General features: G+C 38.5%; 6 protein-coding genes and 1 long non-coding RNA gene across 9 annotated transcripts; 3 read left to right on the top strand and 4 right to left on the bottom strand.

Moving 5' to 3' along the window:
• The first annotated feature begins 1,364 nt into the window (after nt 1-1,364).
• LOC122410705 (short/branched chain specific acyl-CoA dehydrogenase, mitochondrial) lies at nt 1,365-6,372 on the top strand. 2 transcript variants are annotated; one of them, XR_006261004.1, is made up of 10 exons: nt 1,365-1,858; nt 3,208-3,331; nt 3,653-3,753; nt 4,032-4,238; nt 4,310-4,480; nt 5,100-5,225; nt 5,309-5,491; nt 5,662-5,797; nt 6,034-6,281; nt 6,347-6,372. XR_006261004.1 is itself a non-coding variant. In XM_043419081.1 (9 exons), the coding sequence occupies exons 1-9, from the start codon at nt 1,829-1,831 to the stop codon at nt 6,210-6,212; spliced, it is 1,257 nt and encodes a 418-aa protein (XP_043275016.1). In that variant the 5' UTR covers nt 1,367-1,828; the 3' UTR covers nt 6,213-6,362. The 2 variants fall into 2 exon arrangements, 1 of the variants encoding a protein (XP_043275016.1); XM_043419081.1 differs by having other exon boundaries at nt 1,367-1,858; nt 6,034-6,362.
• Nucleotides 6,373-6,671: 299 nt separating this feature from the next.
• Nucleotides 6,672-8,171, bottom strand: LOC122410721 (SRR1-like protein). The gene is made up of 2 exons (XM_043419119.1): nt 7,776-8,171; nt 6,672-7,490 (listed from the first exon to the last, which is right to left on the bottom strand). The coding sequence occupies exons 1-2, from the start codon at nt 7,913-7,915 to the stop codon at nt 6,794-6,796; spliced, it is 837 nt and encodes a 278-aa protein (XP_043275054.1). The 5' UTR covers nt 7,916-8,171; the 3' UTR covers nt 6,672-6,793.
• A 945-nt stretch (nt 8,172-9,116) lies between these two features.
• LOC122410712 (uncharacterized) lies at nt 9,117-11,362 on the bottom strand. Of its 2 annotated transcripts, XM_043419098.1 has the most exons (5): nt 11,077-11,362; nt 10,024-10,224; nt 9,706-9,924; nt 9,449-9,622; nt 9,117-9,272 (listed from the first exon to the last, which is right to left on the bottom strand). In XM_043419098.1, the coding sequence occupies exons 1-5, from the start codon at nt 11,299-11,301 to the stop codon at nt 9,156-9,158; spliced, it is 936 nt and encodes a 311-aa protein (XP_043275033.1). In that variant the 5' UTR covers nt 11,302-11,362; the 3' UTR covers nt 9,117-9,155. The 2 variants fall into 2 exon arrangements, with proteins under 2 accessions (XP_043275033.1, XP_043275042.1); XM_043419107.1 differs by lacking the exon at nt 9,706-9,924.
• A 1,467-nt stretch (nt 11,363-12,829) lies between these two features.
• Nucleotides 12,830-14,887, top strand: mRpL39 (mitochondrial ribosomal protein L39). The gene is made up of 3 exons (XM_043433231.1): nt 12,830-13,192; nt 13,263-13,741; nt 14,287-14,887. Exons 1-3 carry the CDS (start codon nt 13,182-13,184, stop codon nt 14,808-14,810), a joined length of 1,014 nt encoding a protein of 337 aa, XP_043289166.1. The 5' UTR covers nt 12,830-13,181; the 3' UTR covers nt 14,811-14,887.
• Nucleotides 14,888-14,984: 97 nt separating this feature from the next.
• LOC122419006 (uncharacterized) lies at nt 14,985-18,252 on the bottom strand. The gene is made up of 4 exons (XM_043433226.1): nt 17,511-18,252; nt 16,557-17,045; nt 15,709-16,307; nt 14,985-15,487 (listed from the first exon to the last, which is right to left on the bottom strand). The coding sequence occupies exons 1-4, from the start codon at nt 17,717-17,719 to the stop codon at nt 15,087-15,089; spliced, it is 1,698 nt and encodes a 565-aa protein (XP_043289161.1). The 5' UTR covers nt 17,720-18,252; the 3' UTR covers nt 14,985-15,086.
• Nucleotides 16,206-17,346, top strand: LOC122419014 (uncharacterized). The gene is made up of 2 exons (XR_006262796.1): nt 16,206-16,347; nt 16,611-17,346. It is a non-coding gene; the product is annotated as an uncharacterized lncRNA (long non-coding RNA).
• Nucleotides 18,253-18,370: 118 nt separating the features above from the next.
• Nucleotides 18,371-23,339, bottom strand: LOC122419007 (myoneurin-like). Its single transcript, XM_043433228.1, has 3 exons — nt 22,121-23,339; nt 20,200-21,043; nt 18,371-19,731 (listed from the first exon to the last, which is right to left on the bottom strand). Exons 2-3 carry the CDS (start codon nt 20,974-20,976, stop codon nt 18,949-18,951), a joined length of 1,560 nt encoding a protein of 519 aa, XP_043289163.1. The 5' UTR covers nt 20,977-21,043; nt 22,121-23,339; the 3' UTR covers nt 18,371-18,948.
• Between the last annotated feature and the right edge of the window lie 205 nt (nt 23,340-23,544).

The raw sequence follows: 23,544 nt of genomic DNA on the forward strand, positions 1-23,544 counted from the left end.
CCGAACAAGAACTAAAACTCCCGCCAGTCTTTTGCCCCGCCGGTAACACAGCGTTTCTGTTATCGATACGGGACCATACGATTTCTACTTTTACTTATCTCGTTCAAACAACTCGCTACAATTCGATAAATAAAAAAATAAGAGCAGCATATCTTAAGAACCCATCAGTGCGACATCCATGACAATGATGATTGAATCGTTCATCAAATTATCATATAATTTGTGAAGCCAATGCACAATGAAATATAAATAAATAAATGGAAATCAATTGGCACAGAATGACAGTTATTATATAATAAATTTTTGAAATTCTCATTTTGTTTCTCGTTTTACATAAAAATTCACGTCTACACAACGATGGCAACGAGGTTTCGCAATTATATCGAAAACATTATTTCGCAATTAATCAAACGAGGTGTATATTCTGTGTTGTATGTTTTTATATCTTATCAATATGCAAATGAAAATAAGATTGACCGTTACTGTCGATATTTCATTAGTCGTACGAACCTCCGTTGACCCAAAGAGTTAGTACACATCTTCCGTGACGTAAAAAAATGAGAAAGAACCGGAGATTTGAAGAAATATTTTCGAAGGAATATTTAACGATCGATATGGAATATTCATGTTGCGATTGATCTGCTACGAGCAATTAAAACGAGTAATAGCAAAATTAAGGGAATTAGAATATATTAGAAAACTTTTTCCAAAGACTTTTGGTGTCCTCTTCAAGTTTTTGAGCTTCTTTATTCCTGGAGCCTGATACATGCTCAACTGTATCTAATAATTTCGTAAAATCGTGATCCAGCTTGAATATGAGAGTTTTCTTGAAACAAGTTTTATTTACAGTGCCAAGTGAATTATCGTTCGATTTTTATCAACATTCTCAACGCAGGATGAATTTTTGGGGCTTTCATATTTTACTGGAAATCTTGGGATTACACGGTTACTTTTTTTTCTACTTTTTTCATATATTGTGCTTCATTTGACGTTTAATATCACATAAATATTCGCTATCAAATCCTATGCTCAATGCTCATCGCACCGTTATCTCCGTTTCGCTTCTTTCGGCATGACGAGTACCCGTTTTAAAATTCAGAAAATTTCGATTGCTATCGGTGACATTCAACTTCAAAAGTATTAGGAATACGGTGCAGCTTACTCGAAAGCATTTCCTCAAATTCCGAAAAGTAAACATGTAAATATAGCTCCACGAAAGTGAAAGGGAGGGAGAGAGAGAAAGAGAATAAAAAGTGTTTACATATCGAAATATATATTTTCTCAAACCCGTTTCCTTACGAGCTACAAAATCACTCAAGCAGATAAAACGTGGGATAGCGAAACGAACAAAACAAGCTTTTATGATCTTCGTTGAGGAGGGCAAGACGTCGATCGTTCAATCGATAAAAATTGTGTACGTGCGCCGAATATGTGTGTCGCGGGCGCGTGTGTGTGTATCTGGCTCTCGCGGGCTTTCGTCCCGATCTTAGCCGAGTTCCCAACCGTCACAAAAGTCCATGAAATTTTTCGTCTCTCTGTATCATTAAAATATTATATAACCGACAGTTTCGTGCCCGATCCGATCAGTCGTGTTCCAGCAACCACCAGCTTTTCATAATATAACCAGTGCACAAACTGCTATATCAGTACACGTCCTCAATATAACTCGTTCCACAACGAGGTGAAGAACAAAAAAGGACGGACGAGAACACTCGGTCGTTGATCAATTCCAAGACGTTTCGCGTTCCATCTGTACCCATTACTTTTTTTTGAGATCTCCGATCTTTGTTTATATTGATTCTTGACGAAAATACATATTTTGTACACAATGAATTCGTTGAGGTCGAAAATTGGCAAGGTGAGTGTACACATTCCGTTGAATATTTTTCAATCGTTCAGAGAAGAGTGATCTTCGAACAGATTTATCTTCGCACAGCATAACAATCCAATATTGTATTGTCCACTTGGAAACAGAGAACCACTTAATCGATTTAGATCTAGTTTTTTTTTACACACAACTCGATTTCTCTTATCTATCACAAGCGGCATGTTGACTGAACATCGTATTCAGTTCACTTAGATTTCGATTGTGAAAAAAAATTGAGAAAACAACATTCAATTTTTATGTTCCTTCGATATTTGACATTGATTTTCGTCAATAAAGACACCCAACCGTCGACCCCCCCCCCCCCCCCCCGCCGCACCTCTAGTAGTCGACTTTTTGCTGATTTATTTACTTGGAAATAGCGTACGAGTTGTTTTCGAGTCTTGAAAATTTTGTAACATCCTTGATCTTCGAATAACCACTACAGTTTTAGTAATGTTGAAACACTTGAGAATAAAAATATCAATCGAAGCTCACAAGACGTGTCGCGTGCTATTGTTTCTCTGAATTGGTTATGAGGAAATATTTTTTCGGCTATTTTCTATAAACGTTTCGATCGACCACTCCTGGCTTTTGATCAAATTTCTTTTCCGCTGCTGTAATTTGCAGTGCGATGATGAATGAGACAACTAAGGAGATTTGATGACAGTTTTATCGATAGTCGGCCAGATGTCAACGCAACCCGCGATTGAAGACCGATTTTCGGTGCCATACGTGGCGGTGGCGTTCTAGTCCGGAACGGCCGACTACTGAACCAAATGACGTTTTCTAAAAATTCTGATGTCCTGATATTTCAATGTGGATTCGATAATTTGTAATAATGTTCTTGTAAAATTTCGATAAATAGACTTTATTTTAGACTCCTGAGCCTTTGATTTTTTTTTCTTCATTACACAATATTTCCTATCCTAGAATATGTTGACTCTGCTCTTTTTACGTTGTCGACGATAGATCGTAGCATGTGTACCGTCTTTTGGGCACGTACAGCACAAATAAACTTTCGAAAGCCTTTTTCTACACGTTTTCATACTCTAAGTCGAGCAATAATTTTTGATAATGAAAATTTCTCATTAAAATTCAGTTTTTTTTCAATTCTCGGCGTCGAGGCACTGCCACGGTCCTTGAAACGTGGCTTTTCGTTTGTCGTCAAGAACAAAGTGAAATTCTGAGTTTCCTCGAAATGTGTGTCTTTTTTTTTTACTTATCTTTTTCGCACTCACGAAAGAGAACTCGAATGATAATTCGGCCATAAATATACCACGATAATGAACAATGAAAGAACAGCGATTAGAGAAAACAAAACAACGCATATTTCATTCCAGATTTCACGTAAAATGATAATTAATGCGAATAGAGAGCTGCACGTTTCGACGGCCGGATTGCAAGCTCACAACCCTAGACCTTTGACCCAATTCACCGACGACGAGACCATGATGAAGGAAACTGGTAAGGATTTTTGTCTACTATTTTTTTATCTCAACAACCCAATTAATTCTGAGTCGATTATCAACTCGAACTCATAGTACGAAATATATTTTTTCGCTTTACAATACTAACGGTTTTCGCCAAAATAATCATTTCGTCGTAAATTATGATTATTATTATGCTTTCATTTTATGGGACCAAGGATAACGAAATACTTGAATATTTCCACTTGAAAATTTCCATGTGCCAAACTCGTCATAAATTCGAAATTTTCCAATAGAAATATACGAATTTTTATAACCTCAAGGACTAACGAATTCGACCTTTGATAATTACCAACAGTGGCGAAACTGGCAAAGGAACAAATAGCACCACTGGTTAAAAAAATGGAGAAAGAAGGAAAAATCGACGATACCGTACTGAAAATGCTATTCGACAATGGGGTTCGTTGATTTCGTTATTTAATTACACTTATCATTGTTATTATTCGTAACTATCGAATCAAATGGTATAATCGATTTTACCAAAAATATTGTTAATTTTGACACTCGAAACAGACGGAATTCTCATTTTGAGAAAATGGATTTGATCTTAATTATTTTCGTGGCCGAAAACAAGTCGATAAAATGAGAATTCGATGCAACAAAAGTCCTATTGGTTTTCTGGCTATTTATTATTAAATAAAGGAAAAAAAAGAATAAAATTATTTTGAATTCGGCAGTTAATGGGGACCGAAATTCCCGCAGATTATGGCGGTACGGGCAGTAATTTCATGACGACAATTTTGGTAGTCGAAGAAATAGCGAAAGTCGATGGTGCGGTCGCTGCCCTCGTCGACATTCACAACACCCTCGTTAATTCGTTCATCATAAAAATAGGAAATGAGGAACAGAAAGCGAAGTTTTTACCAAAACTTGCTGGAAATTATGTGAGTCGTTGTTTTTTTTCTTATTAAAATTTATTTGAGGCTCCGTTATCTCCAATCGTTCGAATTTCAAGGCCGGAAGTTTTTGCCTAACCGAACCAGGCGCGGGCTCGGATGCTTTTTCGTTGAAAACTGTAGCGAAAAAAGACGGCTCGGATTATGTGATAAACGGGACTAAAATGTGGATTTCGAATTCTGATATCGCTGGCGTATTTTTAGTGTTCGCCAACGCAAATCCATCGGCGGTAAGTTTTTTAACCTTAAATATCTTCAAAAAAATACTCTTGAAAAAATAAACTTCCTTTTGGTACGTGCCGAATTCGAATGTAAACACTTTTTCTTTGTTTCTTTGAAAAAATATCAGATTTTAAAAACAATTAACCTAACCACGTCGTCAGATGCTTTCTTAAACGCATATCCAATTATCGAGAGGATTGTTTACATGTGATAATTTTTATAAATACTCACCGGGGATGTTGTTTGTACTACGCGATTATCGTACGTTCCAATGTCGTGGATTTTAATTCGTCATTAAATAAGATAACATTTCAAGATCCACAGTATGACACTGTATTATGAAAAGCTATGGCTAAGATTCAATTTTTCTGCGTAGATACAGTGACATCCTTTTTGGGTGTTTAACCTTGAATGCTACTTGCACATTTTTTGCAATCCATAAATTTTTTCTACTTTGTGTTTAAAAAAATGAATATATAACAACAAAATTGAAGCAAAGTTACTTTGAAAACGAAAAGTTAGAATGTGGGTGGTTACATTGAGAATTTGGGTACTGCTGAAAGCAGCGGCAGCTCAAGAATCCTTCTTAGTTTTAAAGTGTAACGAATATAAAAATTATCTTGACAGGGTTATCGAGGGATTTCAACATTTTTCGTTGAAAGGGACACACCAGGACTGACCGTGGCCAAACCTGAAGACAAACTAGGAATTAAGGCATCTGGAACATGCATGGTTAATTTTGATAATGTTAGGGTGAGTAAAGAAAAACGAAAAGGTGTGTCAGTTTGTACTTATGATCGAGGAGATTCGATAAATGATTTGTTCCCTATTGGAAGGTTCCAGAGTCTAATCTACTCGGAGAATTTGGTCACGGATATAAATATGCAGCTGGATTTTTGAACGAAGGAAGAGTCGGCATAGGCGCACAAATGATTGGAATGGCCCAGGGTGCTCTTGACGCAACCATTCCTTATACTCTGGAGCGCAAACAATTTGGAAAAGACATTTTTTCTTTCCAGGTTGATGAAAAAAAATTAAACTCTTTTAGACAAAACTTCTGGTCAAATCATCATTTTGTAGTAATACAAACTACATATTTTTTATGGCTGTGTGAAAAGTTACTAATTACTTAACGATTGAAGATTTTCAGTTTTCCATTGAAATTTCTACAAATTTTTCTTTCTTGTAGTCCATGCAACATCAAATTGCTCAAGTTGTCACTGACCTCGAATGCGCAAGATTGCTTGTTTACAATGCAGCTAGGATGGTTGAGGCAAAGCAGGACTTTTTGCAAGCTGCTGCAATGGCAAAACTTGTTGCATCGGGTAAGAAAATATTTATATAGGATGGGAAATTCTGAAGATGTCAGTCAACGAATCCATAAACTTTCAATCATTTTTCCATGAATCGCCAACACATTATTCAAGTTTGAGATTAATTTTATGGGTACATTCTTACCAGATTTGGAAACAATTTGAGAAACTGTGAAAATAGAGTCGAGGTTTTTTCGATATTTAGTTCGTTTTTGAAATGTTAACACCATTTTGTCCTGTTGGTATAGAAACGGCTCTCAAGGTAACAGCAAAATGCATAGACTTCATGGGAGGAGTCGGGTTTACAACAGATTTTCCCCAGGAGAAATTTTTCCGAGACTGCAAAATTGGAACGATTTATGAAGGAACGAGTAACATGCAATTGTCAACGATAGCCAAATGTATTAGGAAGGAGTACTCGCCGTGATGTCAATAATTCACAGCTCTAACGAATCTTCCACTCATTCCAACAAATCACTTTTATTCATTGAATATAATTTTAATATTTTTTTAGTAACCAATTGATTATACAATTTGAGTAAATACACGTACGCCCGAGAGGTGTGAACTATTCTTATTTTATTCTATTTAATTGTTCATTTTGGATCGTGAGGTAATTTAAAACCAACAAGATCAGCGGTTTCTCTCACAGTCCGTTCACCACCACCAGCATATTCACTCCGAATTTGGTTTCGGAGTCGTTGTGAAACGAGATAAGAATTATATGTTTTAGCAAGATGTGTCAGTTCTTCGCGAGCTTTGCACAAAACTTCGGAAGTATCTCTATGAGCTCTAGCTTGCTCCATTATATAACGTACCATGCCATTGTTGTGAGCGACTTTTTTGTCACTTGAAATGAATCGTATCTCACGTACAAGAGAACGGATAAGTTGCAGATTTTCCCTCATCTTTTACTTTATGTACAATTATTGTGATCGAATTATACTATCGAATAACCTTTAACTAATTTCAACGTTGCATGCGGTTATTTTGAAAAAAAAATCTGCATCAAGATTGAAGGTTCACTGATAAATTGGAGCTCCTTACAAATTCACAATTTTCGTCTTGATAAATCGGAGCCTTTCTGCAATCCCAAAATTCTGTTGGAACTTTGTCAATATTTTCTTGACTAAAAATGTGTATGGAACTTCCGTTGAAAACTTCCTCGTATTCAAAGTTGTTTTTTAATTTTATTTCAGTTGTGTAGGGGCTTATTCTGTCAATATAATTTGTAGAATGTTCAATATTTTTAGAAAATACTGAATCGACAAGCTCTCCAAAACTGTTTGAGAGAACAAGACAATTTAGCAAATTCTTGGCAGCCCAGTTGGCATAAATGAAATTATTTGTCAGTTGATATGGACAATGCGGCATGTAAACAAGGCTTGTTCTATCTTCAATGGTACGTTTTGCTTCCTCGTTGGTATCAATTGTTTGTATTCCCAATTCTTTGAGAATCTCGAGCTCAGGCTTGAAAAAAAGTGGATCGTACGCATAAACTATGCTTCGATAACGTGATTTAATTGCTAAAACAGCAGCTAATTGAAATTTCGGTGCTCTGGACTGTGAGAAATTTCCCAAACCGTAACATATAATATCCGGTAAATCTGGAGCTTTTATAAGTCTCAAAGCTTCGTCCAGACCTTGGAACAGGATATCCTTGTAGTTGGATTCCTCTATGAAGTTTACAGCTGCTAAAATTCCCCTACAAAAATTGATGCTACAATATTAATCCACGATCTTATGTCTAATTTCAATAGAGCAAAAAATTATTTTTCTTCAGATATAACAATCCTATATGCACAATAATGACTAACAAAGTAAAAACACATACAAGTGAAGTTACATAATTTCATCTCGACCAATTCTTCCGATGTTGTTTATTGCCATGAGTTAACCTTAAATTATGTTTGCCGGTTTTGCCGAATACCTCTGCACATAGTTATTTTCAAAAGAATTCTCTATTTATAAAAGATAAGAGTTTCCTTACCGTCTAACGCGTTCCAAGTCTATATCAGGATCTTCAATTCGTTCTTCTTTTGAAGCTACCGTCAATCGATGAACTCCCCGAAAAAACCTATTGGATTTCCTCCGACGAGTTACAACTTTATACTCATCGACATCCGACATATTCTACTCTCACATATTTCTGCTTGGAATCTTTGGTAGTGACGGATTCATAATGTAAACGAATCATGATCATTTACCTGTTCCGTTATAACCTTTCTTTCGAGTCTCTTCTGATTGCAAAATTAGCAAGGTTTACTCAAAACTTTTGAAAATGGCATATGCCGTGAATGGGCTCAATAAAAAAGGTTAGGATTTAAAATAAGCACGAGTTCGAATACGCTAGTCAGTTTACGATCATCATTGCCGAGATGGTATTACGGGTACATTTCTAGTTGTGTATAGTTAGCGGAATAAAACAACAATTCTTATTTTTTATTGTTGCTATATCTTGGGAATTATTCTCGCAATTTTTTGCCGTTATTATTATAACGTTTGAAAAATTATTTTATTTAAAATAAATTTTAAAGGATTGGGCGTATAGTTGGCGGAAAGTAACTTAAAATTTGTTTATTTTTTACAAAATCAACCGGAAATCATTTGGAAAATGCATGTGTAATGTTGAATAAATTACGAAGTGATTGTTTTATCATAATAACGTGAAAATTGAATCGATGGTTTTTCGGGTATTCGCTCTCTGTGCACGTGGGCGGAGCATAAAATGTAATACTACTGCACTAATAGTTTAGTGTATTCATGCATACTGCCAGCGCCACCATACGGGGACTCCGGCGTTTTTGGGGGAATACGTATACACATACGCATACACGCTACTTTCAAAGTAGTTGTGTACGCACACGGAGCGAATACGTACGCTGTCTGACCCATCTGATCACATCTTCCAATGTTGTTTTATTCCGCTAACTCTCTACAGAACTGTGGCACGTCCAAGTCCAAGTTCTTCGAATTCCGGTGACTTTACGATGTCCGTTAGGCGAGAAATGTATTTTTAAAACATAGTCCCGGATAATCTGTTTGCGCGACCCCTTCGGTGATCGATTTTCCGGTCTCTGGAACCATGCTCTAGAGGTATCTAGAATTTGTGTTCTGCAGAAGTATGTGAGGATAATCGAATTCCTTGCGAGACACAGGAAAAAGGAAGAAATTCGTAATCGCATATCAAGTTCTCAACTTCAAAATGGTAAAATGAGGAATAAACTTCGACGACGACGACGACGACGACGATGATGGACCTTATCCACGAACGATTGACGTTCGACAATTCTACTAAATATAGCAGTTGATAAATGGTAAATCGCCGCAATTGCCATTGTAATTTTTTTTTACGTAACGTGTGTAAATCTCATTTGACGTGAACGACTTGGAATTCATGAATCGGTTTACGCGAATCTCGATCTCTGATGTATCGGCAACAATCCACGATGAAGCAATAAAGAATTGCTGGCTCAGTTTCGAAATTCTGAAACGGAATAAACAACACATAATTTGAATAAAGCGCATTCAATTTCAATTTTTCGCCAGCATTGATAATTATGCAGTTGGTGGAACAACCACAACTCGCATGTTTCTGGTTATATTCGCGGTTATTAAAAAAAAGTAAACTTGAACGTTTTACCGGAGTGAAAAATCTTATACCGTTTCATCGGCATCCGACCATTTTTTTTTCTGCAAATCCCACGGCGGAATATCGTTAAAGTCGTCGTTAGAAGTTTCGGGTTTTCCTTCCCTCGCCGCCACCGCCGCCGTGTAATCGTTACAAGTATCGTCTCCCTCGACTCCACCTTGCCGGCTCCTCCTCTCTTTTTTATGCTGCGATAATGAAAATTATGGATTTTGATTATTTAACCTCCTCGTCGCATGCATGGTCCCAAAGAGGGCGCGCCGCCGCTTACCCATCGCCAACAATCAAAAGTTATCCAAAAGTGTACAAGATAAAAAAGCATGGCGATAATCGAGATGATGCACATGGAAAAATTGTGCAGGAATACCGGATGGTTCTTTAGCTCAGAATCCGTTATCTTTTCAAGATTTATGTATATTTCTGCGTGTCTCATTTCAACGATCCCAGCTAAAAGCATCATAATAATTCCGGCGGCACAGCCAGCAAGCGTCTCTTGAAATATATATATAACAGAGAATATGCCTGATAAAAGATGGGCGTATCCGTTGATGAAAATTTATCGAACTAGCCAAATCTTTTCGAACCTTACCATTTGGATCAACAGCCAAAAAGTACGACGCACTAACCAAAAAATGGCCAGAGTCAGACTGATCGTCATGCTGATTGGGTAGACGAAAAAAACGGGATTTCTCCCTTCCGGAAGATCCGGTCTATTCGGATCTGCCTCCTTCATTCTCTCGTTGATCGCGCCATGAACATGATGAAATATTTCAATGTGGAGGATACAGATCTGTTCTTCGAAAGAGCGCCAAGTTAAGTTTACTTATTATTCACTCGCCCGTGCAAATTTCATCAATTATTATTACAATCGTGTATGCGCGTGTATAAAAGCGATTATGGTGTAGATTAAAAAATGTTGGAATAAAATCGGATTGATATTTGCGCGCGTTGTGCGATGCGACCCTGCGTTTGATGCAATGCGTCGTCGCGCGCGGTCTCAAAACAAACGGGGGAACGATAAAAACCGTAAATGTAAACCGGGTTAAGCAAATATTGATGGTTAATTATCCGATTTCGCGAATCATTTTTCGGCTCTCGTTCGTAAACGCGCGGAAACAAAAATACAGACTTTTTTCCCTATTAATGAAATAGAAAGACCGGCGAGTAAGACACTTTGTTTTCCGTCCTTTTGGCCGACACGGCGGCAGCGGCAGCAGCAGGCTTGCTCTCTCTCACTCAGCCGCTCGGTCGCCCAATCGTATGCGCGGACTACGCGGACACACGGGAGCGAATGAATGCTAGATGCTAGATTATACCCGGTGTATACGCCCGAGCTAGGAGGCAGTATTTTTTTTTCTTTGAAAAATGTCTCCCCGCGAGAAAACATATCGCGATGAGGGAGATAGCGCATTGCAATGTCAAACGAAGATATAAGAAATTGGCCGAAATCGAATTTCATTTGAGCAGTCTCGATATGTGTATTACGCATTCGCGCACAGTATTCATATATACTATCGTTATTTTTCGTCGGAAATTCTAGCAAAGTCAATTACAGCAGCAACAACAACAACAACAATAATAATAATATGATATGACAAAGATGGATGGATTGTATTTGCCGGTGGTAAAAGTAACGACTTACGAATTGAACGACGTTCATAACCACGTGAACGAGGTGCGAAAGGCGTGGATTTCTCTCAAAATTTTGCAAATCACGGTAGTAAATACTGCTGAGTTGAGCAATTTCCTGAAGCTTGCGAAGCTCGATTTCTCTCTCCTCCGTTTCATGCTCCACTTTTTTATTTTCTCCTTTTGTTAGCATTTTTCTTGTCATTTCCACGGCAGTTTCCGGAATTTTTTTCGTCATGCGTCATCTCTCTATCCGTGGTTGTTTTTTGTTTGGATTTTCGTTATATCGTTTGGTTTTTTTCGTGTCATACTCTCATTTTTGCCGCCGGCGACGACGACGGGGTGGTGCGGTTGTGTTTGATTATATGCAAATACTGTAATGCAGCGATGAAAAAATGTCATTATAATAATTCTATCTCTACGAGAACGATGTCGGATGAATAAATAATGTAAACGCATCGCTAGAGAAAAAACGTGTGTAAACAAGACACCGAACACCTCTTACTTATTTCCCGCTACCATGCGGATCGTGGCAATTCGCTCGACGATTGGCTCGAGCGGCTCGAGGGGAAATATCTCGTAAAGGCGGATCCACAACAAAAATGATCATGGCGACATCTCGCCTTACCGTCGGTAGTAGACCGTGACGTTAGTGAGCTGTAACGCTCCGAGCGGGAATTATAGTAACTATTATTTCGAATGATTTAGTTTTGGGTGGGTTCGATTGATAAGGAGTTGAAACTCGCCTTGCGAATTTCTCTCCAATAACTCAAGACAAAGATTTAAATGTTTGATGAATATATTGACGAAAATGTGGATCTTGACTCTTCGGCTGACAACAATGTTCTCTCTAATTCTATTCTGTTCGACTTTTAGTCTCACAGATCTTTTGATTCTCATGCGCAGACTCTGTACGCTCCGCTCATACGCGGACCAATCACGTTGGTTTCGCTTCGGTTTCACACGCTCGCTTCGCAACCACACAATGCTGACAATGCCCTTATTATTCTAGGTCCTTAGCATAAGAGTGACGAAGGATATGTCCTAGCCTAATATTTATAAGATGAAAGTGGGTAAAAGTATCGTATTGGGATATTAAAACTATTTATATAAGAAATCAAAGAAAGCCTTATTTCGATACATTTCAACGTATGGAGATTATTATAAAATGTAAACTATAAGAATGAGTTAGTCAATACGTTCATATTTCTTATCGACTAGCGGTCATTGTTTATGCTATACTTATATATTAGTCACCCAAGTCCGTCACGTTCCTCTCATTTATTAACATTTCAATTGATCAAATTCTCAAATCAGCATAAAAAATGCTAAAGTACGAAATTCACAAATTCGCGGTTCCTAGCTCAGAAATCAGCGCATTCTGGTGACGAATTACGCATTCGTCACATCTGCGGGAAGAGGGTATAATGCCCGTTTTCTCCAACGTTAATCTATGTTTAAACTCGGTTCATCCTATCTCGAAACCCTCGAAACTATATGAAAAAAATTGAACTGAGTTTGAACCGCGTCGGAGAAAACGGCCATTAGCGTTATTAACGCTATTAATGCCCGTTTTCTTCAACGTTAATCCGAGTTTAAACTTGGTTCATTCTATCTCGAAACTATGTGAAAAAAATTGAACTGAATTTGAACCACGTCGGAGAAAACGGCCATAAAGCTGTCAGCGTCCAAGTAGAATGTACCCTACATGTACAATGGCTGATCGAACAACTCATTTTACGAAACCCTGCAAAAACATTATTTGAAAAAATATTAGTCGTTTACGTAATTTAACCAGCCCTCCTCGTATTTACTGTGAAATGTACGATTCTTGTGAAAGAAAAATCGCCATCGATTAATGATGAAATAAAATTGCTGAGATATTTTCACAATTTCTAAAATAGCGCCATTTGATTTGGAACAGCCATTCACACGATATAAAGCAGTATGCGCCTTAACACTACTCAACAGTTCATACATAAGATTTTTACTTGAAAAAACCAAACATTCGTTGAAAAAAAATATCGTATTAAAGCAGAATGAAAGTGACGCGATAGAAGAACTTAACGTATATGAGAACGAGTAAACATCCTTTACAAGTATAACCAAACCGGTGCAATGATCAAAGGGTTAGTAAAACAAGACAATATATCATAGAACAAGAAGATGTACAATAACCTCAAACCGGACAATTTTTAGGTTGTCTCTCATATGCTCGCGCAGTTCGAGACTGGCGAACTTCGAGAATGCACGTTTTATGGGCACCTCAGGTTTGTCGAGAACAGAACAGAGAAAACGAAGAAATGACCTTTTCGAGAAGGAAAAACATCGCCAGAGAGAAGCAGTTGGTCGAATTAACAAAATTAAAGTTCAATACAGTACTTGGAATGAAGACCTGACATTGTTGATGAATCAAAACATTTCAACACCATACGACTGCGCTCGTCACATAACCGAAGGAACCGCTAAACTATCTGCACTTGCAATGGTTAACGGTAAGCCCTGGGATATGCATAGACCTTTGGAAGATGAGTGCGAACTTAAACTTGCGACTATGAGAACTCCTGGAGACAGAAGCGTGAACAATGCTTTCTGGAGAACTTGTTCCCTGGTTCTGGGCTCCGTGGTAGAATCTGCTTTCAAGGACGACATCGAAGTTATTCTACACAGTTTTATAGGTATGTCTTTTCAAATTTTCAGTATCAAGTCATGTAACAGAATTCCAATTTGTGAATATCCATCTTTCATAGCAATCAGTAATAAAGCATTCAAGAGGAAAGGAATAACAAATATCTTCATTTTTTCAAAATATTGATCATTTGTCACTCTCATGAGAAGATTTTATTCTTGATATCTGGTGAATTGTCTTTTTTATCCAAGAGACTTGAGAGTCTGAATTAACTGCCTCACCTGACCTCAAACTGTCAAAATCGAAATGCTCTGACATGATTTAATTGATCACATAAAAGATCTATCAGCAGTCGTGGAATGATGGAAAAAATCAGCTGATAGGATCATTTTATAATTTGTGAAACTACCTCGGAGAATTCCAGTTTTTACATTTGTAGCTATCTCTCTCGCATTCATGCTGAAAGTATCCTTAATGGAAATACTGTAATTTATAAATTTTGACATTGACTTTTTATTATTTCGGATCGTTGTCACGGTTTATTATATGACGAAAGATGTTTTTCGTATGATAATTGAGACATTGATTTTTCAGGGCCAAATATAAAATCCGGGAGTTTCATATATGATGCTTATATGGGTCTCGAAAATTGGGAACCTACCCTAGCTGAGTTGAGATCAATTTCCGCGCTTTTTGTCAAAGTGACCGGAGCAAGTTTGCCCGTAGAACGATTAGAAGTGCAAACTGATCTGGCGCTGAAGATGTTTGAGAGCAATCCATACAAAAGTAAACAAATCCCGGACATAGCAAGCCACAACGACGACAAGATTATTCTTTACCGCATCGGTGATTACGTGGACATTAGCAAAGGACCGGTCATCGGCCACACTGGCCTTATCGGACGTAGCACGGTCGCAGCTGTTCACAGGATTCAGAACGAGAACGGCGAAGCTTTGTACAGATTCCAGGGTGTCGCCATACCCGCGGGTATTCTCCTGAATCACTTTACGTACGGAATTCTTGAAGAACGAGCAAAAAAACTGAATGAAAGTATCTGGATGCCGCAACGAGTAGCCGATGAAACCGAAGAGAATATAGCGATGGCCGTCAAAAATTAGTTCGGTAAATCGTTCTCCGAAGAATTTGTAATTTCATTTGGTAAAGCTTTGTGTAAATAAATGAGAAGAAAAGCCAATCTCATTGAAATCGAGGCAGAAAATGTCAGGCGGATTCGTAACGTGAGTATTCTCGAAAATTCTCGTCGCGTTGTAAATTAAGTTTTTCACAAATTCTCTCGTATCAAACTCGATTTGGTTTTAGTTATATGAAATATTGATTAAAAAACTAATGGAAATAAATCATCCGGGTTAATAATAATTAACATAATGATAATATCAATTGGAAAATCGCTGATGTTGACTCGATCGTTTTCGACGCGAATGAACCGGTCCACGCTGCTCCCACGTGAAGCTTCCTGGCAGACGATTTGCCGCTGACGCCGGACACGTTATGCTCATCTTAAAGTAAACTTCAGAGTTTTCTTCGTACTGATTCGTCGTTTTCTGCATCGATCGTAAATTTCGGTGATTGAGGGTATCGCTCTCGGATCCTGTGGAAAATGACTCTTGGTCGTCGAGTTCGTTGGTACGCAGACTCGAAATCACTGCCAGAGGTGCCAAATCGCTCGAGCAACGTAATTCGACTTTTATGACGAGATCAAAGGCTGGAGGACCTCGTTTGGACGCCGCTGCGACGTTTCGATTCTCTGTATCCTCGTCACCGTCGTCGTCGGCATCTATAACAAAAAAAATATAATTATTCGTCAAATCTATTATTGCTCTGCGGTATAAATTTTCCTTAAGAAAATTGAACTTCAAAACTTGCATACGTCAATTTTAAAGCTCACTCGTTTTCACTTTAAATTAAAAATAAAAAAAAACGGAATATTTTTTCTTTTTCATCGAACAAATTTTCCAGTACAAACGACAACCGCGCGGCCAAACTTCGTAGTCTCACCAACAGGTTCGTCGTCTTGTCCAGACTCGTCGGAAGACGAGACTTCGCCTCCGACGTCTTTGAATTTGCTTTCATAAGCGTATTTGTTCATATTTCCGTAATAGAAGAAACGGCCGGCGTAAACACCGTAGCCAGAATAGGTGGAGGCTGGTGGTGGTCTCGGTGGATGGGGTCCGCCGAGACGGAGGGCTCGTCTCCTCTCATCGCCAATTGCGACGACGCTGCTTGTGCGCAAGAGCAAATCTCTCTCGAAGTGAGCCTTTTCGAAATAATGTTCGTTGACGCTGCCGACGAGACGCCGGAGACGCAGGTACATGAATCTCTGATCTTCTCGCCACGAATTCTCGTCCGGCGCGGAAGGCACTTGGAGACAAGTGAACCAAGCTCGTCGCAGCACGTACCGGAGCCCCATCGTCACGATCGGACGACTGTGGACTCTACTCGATCTTGTTTTCTCGCCATTCGATACGGTGCTCGATTCGCCCAACGAGCGTGAACTTCTCACTCGTCCTGATGACACTCGAAAAGCCGTCACTTCCCGTCCAACGGCGAGACAATCCAGCACGTCGATAGCTTTGCAACCCGACACCAAAGCAGATCTTCGCGTCGACGAATCGTTGATAGGATAAATAACGAGAGGTTAGGAAAAGAACATTTTTTCTTTCAAATTAATGGAGATTCTTAAATTTAATAAATCGTCGAATTTCGTCTCGGCGTTTTGTCATTTAATGTCAATATTTCGAGTCGTAAACGCACTCGGATATTAAAATTATTCGATTTTAATTCTAAAGTGTAGTGATAAAGTTTCTAATTTTCAACGAACGAGGATCGGATTTTTGTCATATTACCTGTTCACTTTGCACTCGGAAACCTTCTCGAAATAATTCATAAAGCGCTTGCAGAGCGCTACGAAAGAAACTACACGCGGAGAGGAGACAGGACTGGTGATAACCTCTTCGTAGCTCAACGGTAGTTCTTCACCTCGATCGTTACGCGAGGCCGGAGACGAAAAAGAGGACAAAGCACGTGGATTATTACGAGCCAAATCGAGAATTACGTTGAGCTCGTCGAGCAAACTTCCAGCATAGACGGAAAGCCGATTGAAATTCGTGGGTTTCGGTGGATGAGTGTATCTCCATGTAACTGCTTTGAGCATTTTGTACTGAACCTTTATAAGTTCGAGAACGTTGAACGCTCGAGTCCACATAAATAAATCCAAATCTGTTGTGGCTTTGGATAGTTTTGTTGACTCAATATAATTCATTATTGCATCTAATCGTGTGCCCGCTGCGAGAAAAGCGCCGTTCAAAACTGCCGTCCCGATCGTCGAAAATCGTCTGCAGAGGAATTTCAAATTCAAATTGTTTTTTTTTTTTCATCATTTTATTTTATTCGTAGTACGTTAAAACTAGGAAAATTTCGTAATTAATATTGTGTCTCTGCATTTATTCTTTTAGCACACCCGAATATATTTTCCAAGTTTTCCTTTTTAGGAGAAACATTTTTTTTGGGAAACTCTCCAGGAACGATGAAAGATTGAATTAGCGACCAGAGATTTCAACGTCACGTCAAAGTACATCACGATCGCATTGTTGTATTTGGAGAATAAACAATAAAAATTATCCGAAAAAATGTTAACGATTCAGGTCTTTTCCGAACGTGGCGAAAAGCAAGCTAATTTGAGATACGAAATAACGGGCGAATTGTTCCGAATTATTGGTTGATTTTCTTTCAGATTTTGAGCATATACCGTTAACGCAAAAAAAATACTCGAGATGTTTTCAAAGTAAGATGATGCTAACCTGGACACCAGTCGAATCGAGGTGGAGACATCTGCAAGTGGCACCAACCGAAAAATCATTTCCAAAACTTCAGGTGGAAGGTTTTCGAGTTTGTACTCGTTTCTAAATCGTTCATTTTGTTCCTGTCCCGCGTCATTTTCATTTTTTATAACCACCGAACTGTACGATCCAGTTGCCGATTTCCTGTGTCTCTTGCGTCTCGTATTCATAATCGAATAAAAAGTAAGCGAAAAAAGAAACTCGAAATATTACTCTCGTCAAATAAAAAGTATATTGAAGCTTTTGGCACTGCGAGTCCGAGCTCGAAGCTTTACAAATCCAAGAGACAGCATGTCATGGAGGGTTCTGTCATATTTTTTCCTTTTATTTCAACTTTCAATCGAATGGCTCTTGGTCACGCTCTCCGTGTTAAATAAAATTTAATAAAAGAAGATGATTAAATGTCACGAGTTACGAGAATGTGGCTTCGAGACGCCTGCTGTCGAGAACAAAACACTTCGAGGTCTTGCGCTTGAGGAAACAACTAGCGCCACGTGCCGGGTGGCGATTCACATCAACTTTTAAGCTAAAATAACTTCCACTGAATTTTGTATAAAGCAAAATCTGGAACTTCAAAATTAATTGTTTTTGAAAAAGCGTTTTTCAGTTGACAGTTTTCGATTATTTGCACGGTATTTGAGTAATGCAATAAACATAATTTTGATATCCGGTCAACGACCGATTGCACCCCTGCGTTTATGAACCTGCCACGAGCTCCCTCTCTCTGCGACGGCGAGCACTTGCTCACATAGGGAAATCCCTCATTTAGAGTCAAACTGGCAAATAGTTTTTAGAGTTAACGCAGGCAAATAATAGTCAAGTTAACGCAGTTATATTTTTTTGTTTATTGAGTATGTAAGCTCACATCGAAAAAGTTTTGAGAACGCGATAGTTTCTCTGTCGATATATATAATAGCGAATTATACAAAGAGCATTAGAAGAATCGGATAATTATTGTAAATGACTGAAAATACAGTAACGTGGCAAACGAAAAAACACGCGAGAGAATGATCAATATTAAAGTGGGAAACACGTTGGATCACGATGAAAAAGCTGCTGCCAAGTTTTCTCCGAAATCGATTACACTGCGAGCATCAAACTGTTCGTTTTTTTTTGTCAGAGAAGAAAAGGTTCTTTTGATTTTTACAATAAATCTATATTATTTAGGAGAAAAATTGGAAACGCAAAAACTGTGTTTTCTCTCGCATTCGTATCGACTAAAAACTGTGTTACATGTCATCTCAAATGCAGAAAATCCAAAAAACGTATAAAAATGAGTTTCAATTGATCGTAATAATGGTAATAATAATAATAATAATAATAATAATAATAATAATAATAATAATAATAATAATAATAATAATAATAATGGACTAATTTGTTGATTCGACGTGTATTATTACGCGCCAAAATTCATCGGCATAAGGAGAGCAAATTTGGCCTGTTCGCCCACCGACGATTCCTCTGAGACACAAGCGCTAATGCTGTCGAGTAAATTTTGTATGGCATTCTGGTTCCCTGGGTGTTTCCGTTTGGTATGTTCGCGTCGATGCTTCAATTCCTTGAAGGTTTTACCGCACTGCTCACAGACGTAAGGCCTCGCAGCTTCGTGGGAGCGCACGTGTCCTTCGAAATGGCTTTTGCGAACGAATTTTTTTCCGCATCGTGTACAACCGAACTGAAAACGTCCTTCGTGCGCCGCTACGTGAGAGCTCAGTGTCCATTTAGTCTTAAAAGTTTTGGAACAATAATCGCAACGGATTTTGTTCGCGTTAGGAACGATGTTCGGCGAGGACGAACTTGAAGACGACGTCACCGAAGTCGACGAAGAACTCGCCATCACCGAACCAATCGACGCTCCATTATTTGTACTAGTCGATGAACCTATCGAAGCCCGCATCAATCGGGGATTCTTATTCAACAGCAACATCTCTTCCAACATAAATTCTTCGTCCTCGTCCTCTTCCACCACCTCATCCGACTTAAGTTCCTGCTTCAACGCTCCTGCGCTCTCTACCTTGATCCCACCACTTCCTTGGGAGTTTTCTACTGACATTCCGTTCGTTGTCAAGTGCTGTTGGCTTTGCAACATATTTGTTGTGTGTTCCCTCATGTGATTCTGCAGCTTTTCAGCGTCGTTGAATTCGCAGCCACACAGCAAACACGAGTTACCGGTCGAAGTCTGAAAAGTTGGAAGAGGACACGTTAAAAAATGAAAACCTACTTACGAATTGCTTTTCATTGCTGCATGAATGTGTACACTGTCTAAGCATATGACTCAAAAATGCTTCCAAAACTGTTGAACTCTCAATATAATTATTCGATTGTATAAAAATAAAATAGAGTTCCGTTGTTTAGTATAAGTTGTTAGGGACTAAATGTTAGACTCATTGAAATCAAATGATATAACCGATGAAATAAGAGTTTTTATCATTGATGTCAACAATTTTCAACAGATACAAAGACTACAAAAACTGATGCTATTTTTTGCTGAGATCGTTTTCGAAAATTCTACAACAAAGCAAAGCCAAGAGGGCGAATATTTTTTGGAAGTTTTAAATTCTGCAATGAACTATGAATTGTGCTATTTTTATAACAAATGCTCTATTAATATTCTATAACTGGATAACGTTCGAAAGTATGAAAGAACCTTGTCATGAGTAACGAGATGTTCCTTGAGTTTGTTCTCGTTGGCGTATTTTTTTTTGCAGACATTGCAAGGATAACAATGATTACGAGAAGCGGGAGTGACAGATGACGAGGGTGTCGTGGAGAGAACAAGAGGCAAGTTCGCATTCTCCTGTTGTTTGTTGTGGGTGCGTTCATGCCTTTGTAGGATGATTTCGTTGAGGAAGCTCTCGCCACATTGAAAGCACGTGCGAATGTCGTCTCTGCTGTTTTCGACGAGACGTTCTTTGCGGGTTTCGTGACGAGCGATGTGACGTTTGAGATCGTGGGCTCGTGAAAAAGCGCGTCGGTAACGTGAACACGTTGGGAAAGGACATCCTTTCGTTTTATCAGCACGAATTTGGGAACTCGTAGATGAGGTCGAAGATAACAACGACGGAACTGACTTTTCTCTCGTTTTTGTCGGTTCATTCGGAGAGGACATTGCGAGAATGAGCGATTCTTGTTGCTCAGGTTGGGACACGATCGCCCGCGCGCGTTCCGCTTTCATGTCCCTTTCCTCGATTATCGTTCCTGTCACTTCCTCAATTCTAGTCTCCACCGTGTCCTTCCCCGAGATCGTACGTTCCGTTATTATCCTACTTGGCAATCCTGACAATTGACCTGATGGTGATAACGGGATCACTATCGATATTGTTTCATTCGTCGTCGGATTTATTATCGGCCCCACTCGTATCACTGGTCCTGTTGCCATGTTTTCTCCGCTCAAGCGTTTTCCTTCTTGCTTCACTGACATCATTCTCACAAAGTTACTCTTAGTCGATTATATTTGAAATCTTATGAGTCGCTTAGCAAAACACGTGCCCCTACAATTTGACAAAAAAAATGACACAAATTAGTTAATAGGCTTATGAAATCATATTGCATTTTCTACGAGTTTACAATGGCTGAATATCCTTTTTTTAAATGTATAATTGTAAATATCAAATTTCACTTTAGACAACAGATATAATCACTCAGCTTTCAACACTCATCAACTAAATCTACAAAAGTCTTATTCTAAAAAGTTGAAAATATAAAAATTTATTAACAAAGACTTTGTGCATCAATGAGGCAAACTCTAGTGTCGATACTATCATTCACTGTTCATTGGTGAATGGCTCAAACCGTACGATAGAAAACTTCACAGAAATCAATGACTTTCAATTATTTGTATCTGTATTTGGTTCTATTTTTATGCACTGTTGTCAAGCACTAATTATAACCAAAATCTTTGCAATTTTTTTGGTTTCAAGTTACAAATATTTCAACGACAATATATAGCGATAAAATAATACAGAACGAATAAACCATTGTAATCGGATGGAGAAAAACATTTCTTCGAGCTTCCAATACAGTGTCTCTGTATCATAAGAAAGAATAAATCAGATGAAAAGCAATTTCCAATTATGGGTATTGTTTTTGAAAAAAGCACCATCTTCAAAGAGAAGAAAAAATATATATTTGGAACAATGGTTCTCATGAAATCTCTAAAGAAGCCGATTCATATTATACCAAGCCATAATAAAGATCAATAATGGAAGCCCGAAGTATGTCCAAATTATACTAGTTTTCCGAATCGAGAGCAATACCATTTGGAAAGATTCAACACACATTTTGAGACCAAAAAAAATGCGCAAATACTTCAGTTATTAATGATGCTTCCGCATGATAGGAGGTCATTAAAGAGGATTTTGATTCAAAAACGTGTACTTGAGTGTTCATAGATAAAACATGATCATACTAAGCAATGAAATAAGCCACTATTTTATAATTGTGAATATATCTATAGTCTTGAAAGATGTAAAAAATGTGTATATACGTATTGACGGTGCCGAGCCGAAAGCAGCTATATATAGAAATGTGAGAGGGCACAATGTTTTTACAAAGTGTTACGAACTTACGTGTTATTAAAAAGTCCATGTGTAGTTCAGAGATGAAAAAATAAATTTTGACCGATTTCATGAGGTACGAAGATGTCGTTTGTTGAAGTGTCTTTCCGGCTACACAAAAGCGAGACTGTAGAGAGCGTAGACGTACATGTAAGTGATGATGGTGTCGGAACAGCGTTGAAACGCATTATCTGTCTATATGTATATATTTAAATATATATAGACCGTCCCACCATTTCCGTTTATCGACACACACACACAAATACTCAGGTGCTAAATTCAACACACCGTTGAACAATCCATGTTTCGTACATACGCATATACGAAGTTACTGCTTCGAATAATGAATTCAGTTCACGCTCACACTATTTCCTTTTTGTAACAATGTGATGAACGTTCAGAGACTCAAAAATTGTAGACTCTGACTTTCTGTATTGCGACGGGGGATGACACTGGAACGGCGCGAACAGGAGATGAGGCGCGGTTGTTCCCGATAATCCTCGGAATAAGCATAGCGAAACGAAACAGCGAAAATTTGGTTTAAACGCCTAGAGAGTGTATATTATTACTGAAACGGAGATATCCGGTCGCGAGGACGTTGATTTTTCTCAACTGCTCACCAACTACACTATACAAATACACCCCTCTCACTTTCCTTTAACGGATGAAAGTACCCCTCATCACCACTACGCGCCGCCCGAATATCAACATCACACACTCCACACACTTTTACACTGCCCTCCTGCCTCCTGCTGTTTCTTCAGCAGATACTTCACTGCTCGCTTTCATTTACCCACGCTTCCAAGAATTCAAGTCCTGAACGAATTTTTAAACTAGGCTTTATTATTTTAGTATGTTATTATTACATATATTCCGGAGTATCAGCGTTTGCCAACTCTAACGATCTCACGCTCTTTGCCTTATTCATACATTTCCATGTATTTCCAACCTTCAAATATTCTATTTAAAATAACGTTACGAAAAACCAACGCGACGTTTGACGTTTAGCTCTTGTTTTACAAAATCGACTAACTATTATCGCGGAAAAAAATCGGTCCTTCGATCTAAAACTTTTTGTAGAATAAAACAGATTCTATACCTAGTAATTCACTCGCAAGATTATTTGCGTTTGCACTAGTGTAGACGGAAAATTTTAATCGTGTAAATTCAAGACGCTTGCTATTCCGCACCCGCCCGGCAACCCGGGCGCCATACGACCTATCCCCGCTCCTTCACACTGCTTGCACCGTGCGCGAGGCTGCTTGAGAATTTTTTTATATGTGTACATGTGTATCTATATCATAGAATTTCCTTTCAGGGATGTACCCTTAGAGCAACGTGTGGGGACATTAGTATACACATAAGTCCAACGCCGAGTCGAAACAATGAATCGTTTGTTATTATTCTGCTCTTAGTATACTTACCATAAATTTTCG

The sequence above is a fragment of the Venturia canescens genome, chromosome 1 (genome assembly GCF_019457755.1).
Source record: "Venturia canescens isolate UGA chromosome 1, ASM1945775v1, whole genome shotgun sequence".
Taxonomy (NCBI): Eukaryota; Metazoa; Arthropoda; class Insecta; order Hymenoptera; family Ichneumonidae; genus Venturia; species Venturia canescens.